This window comes from Carex rostrata, chromosome 35 (assembly GCF_964058835.1).
Source record: "Carex rostrata chromosome 35, lpCarRost1.2, whole genome shotgun sequence".
Classification (NCBI taxonomy): Eukaryota; Viridiplantae; Streptophyta; class Magnoliopsida; order Poales; family Cyperaceae; genus Carex; species Carex rostrata.
The window spans coordinates 715,535-725,229 of NC_135952.1; the positions used below are offsets into that span (position 1 = coordinate 715,535).

A 9,695-nucleotide genomic window follows, 5' to 3' on the forward strand; every position below is an offset into this window, starting at 1 on the left:
TTAATTAATTAAATAAAAAAATCCTCATTAATGAGATTAAAGATGGATGCCATGTATAAGCATAGATTGGTTAAATTCAATTAATGGTGGGCAGAATTTTTCTGCCGGATTCGGTTCCCAAATCTTAATCCATGTTACCTAATATAATATCATAACGTATCTGATACGTATCGTATCGCTGTACCGAAGGCTTCAATCAATTGATTTCTCTATGAACTTGTCAGCACCGCCACCGGACTCCTTACATTCCGGGTTCCATCTGACCATGTAATGCTTCCGAATACATAGTCAGAGCTAGGGGTATGCGCATAAAATGTTACCTTAAATTTCTTCTCTTCACCGGCATCGAACTTTAAACTATCGGGCTCCACCTTGACTTGAATCCCACTCGGTTCCTCAACTGTTGCAGTGTATGTGCCCGCAGGACCGACATTTTTAACTGTGCGGGTTACCGTAACAGAATTATTGAGTTCATAAATGGCAAATGATGGGTAATTGAAGTCCTTAATATCTTGAGGCTTTGAAGGGCATTTATAACCCGGCTTGAATGTTGCTAGTTGGGTTGAGCTGTAGCTAAGAGAGCAAAGGAAGTTCAAATAATCGGTCGTGTTGAGGTCGTAAATCAAACCCGGATCTGCTGCCGCATTTGGGTTCACATGGCCAGACCCGTAGCTGAATGGCGTGGAAGTTACAAAGGATGCGTTTAAGATACCCTTTCCCTGATTATCTGTGATTGATGCTGCAAATTAAAAAAAAAACATATTAAAAGTAATATAATTTGAAGCACCTCAAGGGAAAGAGAACAAGAAGGTAGGGTTTTTTGCAGTAAGTTAACAGACAATATAAGTTACAAAATTTAAACTTGAACCATTGACTTCTTTTTTTTTATATATAAACCATTGAATTACTTGAACAGAAATGAAGATAACAATGCCATGTATAATTTGTAATGTGATAATTGATTAATCTGTACCTCGGATTGAAATAATCTTTTTAAACAAACTGTTAAAAGTTTTAAAAAAATTGTGGACAGAAATTGACCATGATTCCTTTAATGGGTTTGGATTTTCTTTCCCAAATCCAATATGCTCAATGCGTATGGTATTCAACTGTCATACACATAACCATAAAAGAATTACCAGAAAGTTTCTCTTACCAGTAGTCATAATAGCTGATCGGATCGCTGCTGGGGTCCAGTCAGGGTAGAGAGTATGGAGGAGACCAACAACACCTGATGTGTGGGGGCATGACATGGATGTACCAGAATCAGAGTTGAATTTTACACGGCGTTTATCGAAGGCCAGACGAGTTGGTGAAGCTGCCCCAGTCCATGATGCTATTACACTGACACCTGGGGCCGTTATGTCAGGCTTCAAGATACCAGGGGTAACTGTGTTTGGCCCTTGAGATGAGAACGCAGCCATAAATGGTGCTGGCTTAGTGTTGAGCACAGTTTCCGGCTTTGTTATGTAACCAAGTACCGTACTGCATTGTAATTTTACAGATATGATGTTAGCTTTGGGGTATTTGATCTATCAGTAACATTTTTTAAGTTTGGTAAAATCAAATTAATATTACTAAATAATGTATATTTATCAGGTAAACCATATAAAATGGAATAAGAAGCTAAAATAGGAATAGAGGAGGACATCTGATATGCACTTTACCTGCAGTTTACATAACAGAGGAGGGTTCAAATGACTCATGCCTTCGAAAGCTCAAACTGTCGGTCCGAATCGCTCAACATGATATTCATAATTAATATGCTTGTAGATCAAATTTTATATTTTTTTAGAAATTTTTTTACTATTTTTGGATGGTACATAAACAATGATTTTGTACCTATCTTAAAAAATAGTAAAAAATTTTCAAAAAATATAAAACTTTGTCTCCAAGCATATTTTAATATGGATATCATATTGAGCGGTTCAGATCGATAGTTTGAACCTTGAAAACAAAGATATAAGATATGATGCACGATGAGGCATTTGAACCTTCCTACATAATACGTACTGCCTGGGAAACAATGAGAGTTATATGCTTTGTGCTAGCTACATCTGAAAGTACTAAGAAAAAATTAGCTAGCAAGCAACTCATATGATATATACAAACCTGTTTGGTTTGAGGTAAGACAACAAAGTTTGACCGTCGGTGTAGGTGATGTGAGTGGCCGGCAAGACGTGAGCATCGGCAATTATCTCATTGCCGGTGCTGGCATTATTAATCAAGACCATACCAGCTCCGCCAGCTTGCAAAACAACTTCTCCTTTCTCTACCCTAGGATTTATTCCTCTTGTGCAAATCACTATCGAACCATTAACCTTCGCAGGATCTAACGAACCAACGAAGCATAGTCGACTGCCATATAATATTAGTTCATAATTATATCATAATGTTAATTGTTGATTTCTATACTATTCTTGGATATTTTATGTATTTGTGATATCTATAGTTATATGGGTATTATGCAATATTGTAAGAATATTAGTCATCTTAGTTACCAGTGAAAGGATATTGAACTTCTTATAGTGTAAGAATCTGAGTTTGAGTGAAATAATTATTAGCACTTTACTATTGTCACCATGTTTTCACTTTAACCTAGAATCTGAGTTACCAAAATCCACAAGTAGATAAATTTATTATTACAATAATAAACAGTCTTACGAATCATTTGCTGTTGAATTGGCAGCTTGAGCATCTGTTGAGCTAATAATTGGGTATTTTCCTACTGTTAGACTTGTTGATGACAGGCTCTGACCCTAAATTTGATAAGTAGTAAAACAAATTGAAGTCAATTTACAAATAAATTGTTTAATTGAAATATCATGAATTCAATCCATTTATGATATATATCATAAATGCACAAAGACTGATAATTAATTGACTGCAAGTAAAAAATGCACAAGGACAGATAATTTTCTGGTAATTTTGAAATGATGTCATTATCATTACTCCTAATTACAATTATCTTAACTATCATGTCTATAATGAAATTATAATCTAAAATTATGAATGAATGTATGTTGAATTACCTTGATACTAGTGTTGCCAATAGACACATAGGCAGGGAACTCACGATCCATTGTGCTAGCTGCCACAGTGAATATCCACGGTGCTAAATTCGAAACCGATCCAGCTGTAGGGCCCAAGTTACCGGCCGAGCAGACAACTTTTATGCCGCTGCTGACTGCATGAAATGATCCGATGGCTAACCCGTCTTGAAAATAATCCACCGGGGGCCCGCCTAATGAGACAGACAGGACATGAACTCCGTCAGAGATAGCTGCATCAAAAGCCGCAAGGATGTCGGCATCGAAACACTCACTCCCATTCACAGGAGGCCAGCATACCTGTATGTACAACCATGAATTGAGTTGTAAATTAAATACAGAAGGTGCTAATGTCTATACAGGTAAAAGCAAACATAAGCATTAGTTTCCTCCTTTCTTTTGGTATTTTATTTTTTCTCCAAGTTGAACAATTAATGAAATAAAACTAACAAACCTTGTAAGCTACAACACGGGCATGCGGTGAACCGCCTTTAGCCATGCCGCTGCCATAACCAAGGACGCTTGCATTGGCTACAAATGCACCACCAGCCGTCGAAAGAGTGTGGGTCCCATGGCCATCGCTGTCGCGAGGTGTTTGATACGATATGTTCAATGGCCCCACAAATGCCTCATATCCCTTATTGAAGTATCTTGCACCAATCAACTTCCTGTATAAAAAAATGTATCATAACTCTCATCTAGGTTATACCATGTATACATACAGCTCGCAAGCCATTACATACACCGGTACAAGAACACATTTATAGGGTCTTGAGGTCTTCAAATGATTCTTCTGAAACATCCTATTAAAAATCCCAATTGAAACCTGATCTATACTCTAATGAATTGATTTCGAGTAGAACTTGGGTGTTCTTAAGTTCACCAAGTCTTTTGGTGAACTCAAGTCTAAAACCCATCGAATTGGTTTTAAACGATAAATTTGAACCGTTGAAACCCGGCTACTTTACGAGTAATGTGTCTACATGTAAAAAATAATAATTTTGAAATTAATTTTATATAGAGTCAAGTGGTCAAAAAACGTTCAAAAAATGAATGCATTAAAATTAATTTATTAACCTTCCAATTTTGACCGCTTGACTTTATACTAAATTAATTCGAATGATTAAAATTTTCATACATAGACACATCACTCGTAAAGTAGACGTGTTTCAACGGTTTAGATTCGTCATTTGAGTCCGATTTGACCGGTTTTAGACTTGAGTTTACCAAGGGACTTGGTGAACTTAAGAACACCCTAGTTCTACTCATTGATTTCATTAATTGTAGCAAAATGCACATGACAAAAATAGCCTTGGTTTTTCACAGCCAAATTAAAGATGTTTTAACTTTTAATTGTTCTTATTGTTGATTTTTTTTTTCTTTTCAATTGACCAGTTTGAGGGCATAAAGTTCATTTTACAGAACAAACTGAATTGTTCTTATTTTTTAATTTTTTTTTTCCATTGTCAACTTTGAGGGCATAAAATGTTCATTTTACAGAATAAAATGCCAAACAAAAATGTGCAAAATTTAATGGATCCCCAAATTCATGGCAAATTTCAATATTTAGAGAGAGTGATAGAGAGAGACTTGTATGGTACCGAGCATGATCACTGGTACAGGGTTGATAGGAAGTTGGTTGTTAGTTGTACTGGTATGTTTAGAGAAGAACCATCTAGGATGTTTGTACTTAAATTTTTTGATTCAATATAATCTTTGACAGCTGCTGCCAATTTTTCAAAGAGAGAGAGAGAGAGAGAGAGAGAGACTTGTTACAAGTGAAGTTGGCATCAAACTCATTGTCACAAATTCCTTTCCACTCAGTTGGTACATCAGCCATTCCATCATCTGCAAAGCTTTCTGATTCTGGCCAAACACCTAACCATTTACAGTAAATAAAATGATTCACTGATTTGGAAAGTTAGGAGAAAAGATAAAAATAATTAATATTGAAACTAATTAACATCGATACCAGAACTATCTGGTAAAAGTTTTAACAGAGCAGTATTGGCTTCATGTAGCGCAAGAGCCATATAAAGCGCTGTTTTGATTCTATAGCCCGTGCACTGCATGTAGCCAAATTTGCTCTGTTAAAATATTTACCAAACTATTAATTGTTCATGGACAATTTGTGATTGCTGCATGAAATGGTAAGAATGCCTTTTTGTTTGTTTTGATTTAGAAGATTAATGTGAAACCGTCTCGTTAGAAATACAAAAGTAAAATGCATATATATATAGGAATATGCTAGCATGCTATGCATAGCATAGAGCCCCTCCGTGCAACGCCTTGAATTTCGACTTTTCAAAATCCTAACGGTCGATCCAAACCGTTCATCTTGTTCTCCATATTAATATGTGTTTGGGGACCAAATTTTACATTTTTTGGAATTGTTTTACTATTTCTTTAGATTTATTGAAAATCGCTGTTTTCAGCAAATCTGGACCATAAAAAAACAGCGATTTTCAATAAATCTAAAGAAATAGTAAAACAAATTTCAAAAAATGTAAAATTTGGTCCCCAAACACACATTAATATGGAGAACAAGATGAACGGTTCGGATCGACCGTTAGGATTTTGAAAAATCCAAGACGTTGTATGGAGGGGCTCTATGCTATGCATAGCATGCTAGCATATTCATATATATATATATATATATATATATTGTGTCCACAAATTAATTGCTTTTTTTTATGAATACTCTTACTATAGAACCAACATTTAGTGGAGTTATGAAAGATAATGCTATCTATGTAGAAGGTCACATATTCAAAATAAGACAAAAATCTCTTGCAGATATTAAAATATCAGGCAAACCTAATTCCGATCCCATGAAGTAACCCAATTTTTGAGTTTTTATCTAGACCGTCCGAGATGCTCTAGCACGGATCTTAAAGAGCCTGAACCCTTCAATAATACTGGCACCTGCTCTATATCCCAATAAGCACCACACATGTCTAAACTCAAAAATTGAGTTACTTTAGGGGATCTGACCCCCCCCCCCCCCCCCCAAAAAAAATAAATAAATAAATAAAAGGAAAAAAAAGAAGAATAAGAAGAGAAAACCAATGCTCTCAATGCTGAAAAAGAAAGAACATGCAAGGAGAATAGGTCCCCAAGGTTAATGGGTAGCCAAAGAAGCCACTGCCTAACAATAAATTGACCTGTTTTTTGGGGAATCAAATCTGCTAAAATCCCAAAAGGATTTCAGGGACCTGAAATACTAAATTCAGCCGTCTAAATTTTGTATACACGAATCTCAAAGCAGAAAGTTTTTATACACAAATCTCAAAATATATATTGAAACATATAGACCGTTAAAATAAGAAATTCAGGTTCTAGGATTTCAGCAGATTTGTTTCCGTTTTTAGGACTTGACAGGAAATGTGAAAAGGAAACTAGCTTTGAAAATAAAGTAGGCTAGATATGACTATTCAACAAAAGTCCAAAATATGTCACTATCGAAGTTTTCAACTTTTTCAAAATGTTCAATCTAATTAAATCACTGTTTATAATCCGAATGCTCAATCAAAAATTAAAATATGCTTAAGTAATGTTATTTGTTTTATACATTTTATTATTGCAAAATTTCTTTCAATACTATTCTAACAATACAATTTAACAATATTTATTCGAGTGAGTCTATGGTACTATGCATATCATGGGTTGTTACTGTGCTACGGCTCTATATTTGAGTTTTCAAATTCTAACGGTCGATCCGAACCGTTCATCTTGTTCTCCATATTAATATGTGTTTGGAGACCAAATTTTACATTTTTTTGAAATTTTTTTACTATTTTTTTAGATATTTAGAAAATCACTTGATCTGAAAATTCTGAACCATCCAAAAACAGTGGTTTTCAATAAATCTAAAGAAATAGTAAAAAAATTTCAAAAAATGTAAAATTTGGTCTCCAAACACATATTAATATGGAGAACAAGATGAACGGTTCGGATCGACTGTTAGGATTTGAAAACTCGAATATAGAGCCGTAGCACAGTGCCAAATCGTAATATGCATAGTACCATAGACTCACTCATATTTATTCTATTACAAATATTGTTTAATTGATGATTCAAACATACCCAAAATAAATAGTCTACGCAACAACTATAAAATATATAGACTTTTTTTGAAGTTTATATAAAATATATAGACTTGGAAATTAGAAAAAAAAATCATATTATTTTTCCCAATAATTACAAAAATGGAATGAAAGGATTGTTACTGGTACCTGTATCAAGATTTCCAATAATAGTGTCTTTACCATACCCTGCTTTGCTCCAGAGAGAATTTGAATTGACATTTCCATCACTTTCTAGACCAAGAAATTCCCATGATCTGGTAGTGTGAAGCTGGTATCCTCTGCTTGGAAACACTGATACCACCCCTGGTAACTCTGCAACAAATTATGCAACTCTATAGTTATTTTTTGTTTATTTATTTTCCAGTAATCACATTAATTGATTATTGGTTCTGTTTCATTTTGTTTGCTGAAAAGAGGTATCTTTTAAATGGAATTTAGTACCAATTTTCTGCCTATTTTTTGTTTTTGTTTTGTTTTTTCAAAGTCACCGAGAGTTTCAAAGTGACTATTATATTTATACAAAAATCTTTGCATAGTAATAAGAAAAAAGGAGATGGAATTTTTGAAGGGTTAATACTTAATTACTTTTATGTGCCTGACATAGCGTTTTATGCTTTATACTTTTGTATACAAATAAGTTACTTGGAGCCCAAAAACACTGATACTAATTAGTGTAACTATTAGTAACAACCCAATTAGTGTCGGCCAAAGTCCGATACTAATACTCAGAAACCACCGATACTAATTCCAAGTTCTCCAGTAGAATTGGAAATAAAAAAAATTCACTGGATGTTAAGTTTAACTTCTCTTCAAAATTTGGAATAGTTGTTCATTCCCTTGGTTCAATGACCTCATATAAAATTTGAAAAATATTCTTCTTCTCCCCTATGATCCACTAATTTTTAGATTCTTGTATTTACCAACTTGCCCATCATGTCAAATAATGTAATCAGCAGTACTGTCCAAACCCATTTTTTCTATTTAATTGATGTCACTTGAGGTTAAAAAATAATGAACTGAGAATGAAGCTTATCTGGAACACTTATTTGCATTTACAGTAAATGGAATAAAATATCTGCTGTGACTAACTGCCTAATTGGATGAATACAGGGTTTCTTTCTTGAGTGCTAATTTTGACAGCAATACAAATAAAAAGTGGGCACAGAGATAAGCATATTTTGATATGCAAGTTGACTTGGGATCTTCTATTTTGGTTGTACTGCTGTCACCTCAATGCAGCACAGCAGCAGTTGGATATTACAATCAGAATTCAATGAGCATATGGGTTCAAAATTGTAAGGCATCTTAACTCATGCAGGTTGTGCATTACCAGTGTAAGGTGAATCAGGGATTTTAATTTTTTTTTACAGTGATTATCTCCAAAATGATGGAATTTTCGATGTTAGAATGTAGAAAAACTAATGAACTTAACAGTTTAGCTATTAAAATGAAGTAACAATGGATCACGAAAGAGAGAAAAAAGATATACTTGCTGTCAAGTCTGCTGTTTCCTTGTCAATTTTTGCAGCAAAGCCATTAATGTGTTGTGTATACGAGTAAATTATCGCATCTTGTGCTGCTTTCTGGCTGCATTTCAAAAAAATTCAAACAACAACTGCTAAATTAAGCAACCCATTTTCTCATATTAACAAAGATTATGCATATTTTTTGTTTAAATTTTAATCTATGGATGTATTGCTTACGTTCCCAAAATCGATCCCAAGAGCTCAGAGTGAGATTTGGCTACTTTTGTGCGTTGTAATTCCTGGCTGATACCCGAAAGGCGTAGTGGCGGTTCGCCAAGATACACAATGTATGGCTATATCAGAAATTAAGATGTGACATTAATAAAATGGTTAAGTTTGACAATATACATTTTTTTTCAGGGTTCTAAATAGCTAGCTATAGTTACGCAATAGTTTTTTTGGAAAGCTATGATGGTATCAACCGATTTCCTTTTATCAGGGTTCTAGCTATAGCTGGGCTATAGTTTTTTCGGACCTTAACAGCGATGACACGTAATCACTATTTAGAACCTTGATTTTTTTCATTATAGAGAGATTAATGAAGAAGAGGAGGCTTTAAAGTCTGTACCACTTTATCAGCAGATATAGCATTTTCTTTCAAAAGGAAGAATGAGAGCAAAGCAAACCAGAAAAAAGTGCAACCCATCTCTCTCTCTCTCTCTCAACCTTGATTATGTGTTTTAGTGAGGGAGGATTGAACAGGATTCTTGACCTCTGTTTTTGGTCCTGTTTTTATAGCCTATAGTAGTGTGTGGTACCAATGAAGAAAGTTGAATATGTCTACCAGTTGTTTTAATGATTAAAACTTACAAAAATATTAATTAGTTTGAAGTTTCTAACCAGGAGAAATGCAAAAGAGCACCAGATTATCCTCCATTTTTACCCCCTAAGTTTACTTCTAGTGTACATCAACTTATATATATATGTTTGATATTTTAGATAGTATTGTTCGAATTAGAAATTAAAATTTAAAACTATAGATGTGTTTTTAATTTCTTAAATAACACATGTATATCAAATTTGGATTCATT

At 34.1% G+C, this 9,695-nt stretch overlaps 1 protein-coding gene across 1 annotated transcript; it reads right to left on the reverse strand.

The window, feature by feature from the left end:
• Nucleotides 1-56: 56 nt before the first annotated feature.
• On the reverse strand, nucleotides 57-9,409 carry LOC144549680 (subtilisin-like protease SBT5.4). The gene is made up of 11 exons (XM_078298454.1): nucleotides 9,233-9,409; nucleotides 8,842-8,957; nucleotides 8,628-8,725; nucleotides 7,286-7,450; nucleotides 4,820-4,928; nucleotides 3,505-3,718; nucleotides 3,033-3,350; nucleotides 2,665-2,759; nucleotides 2,113-2,358; nucleotides 1,157-1,485; nucleotides 57-739 (listed from the first exon to the last, which is right to left on the reverse strand). The coding sequence occupies exons 1-11, from the start codon at nucleotides 9,308-9,310 to the stop codon at nucleotides 210-212; spliced, it is 2,298 nt and encodes a 765-aa protein (XP_078154580.1). The 5' UTR covers nucleotides 9,311-9,409; the 3' UTR covers nucleotides 57-209.
• Nucleotides 9,410-9,695: the final 286 nt, after the last annotated feature.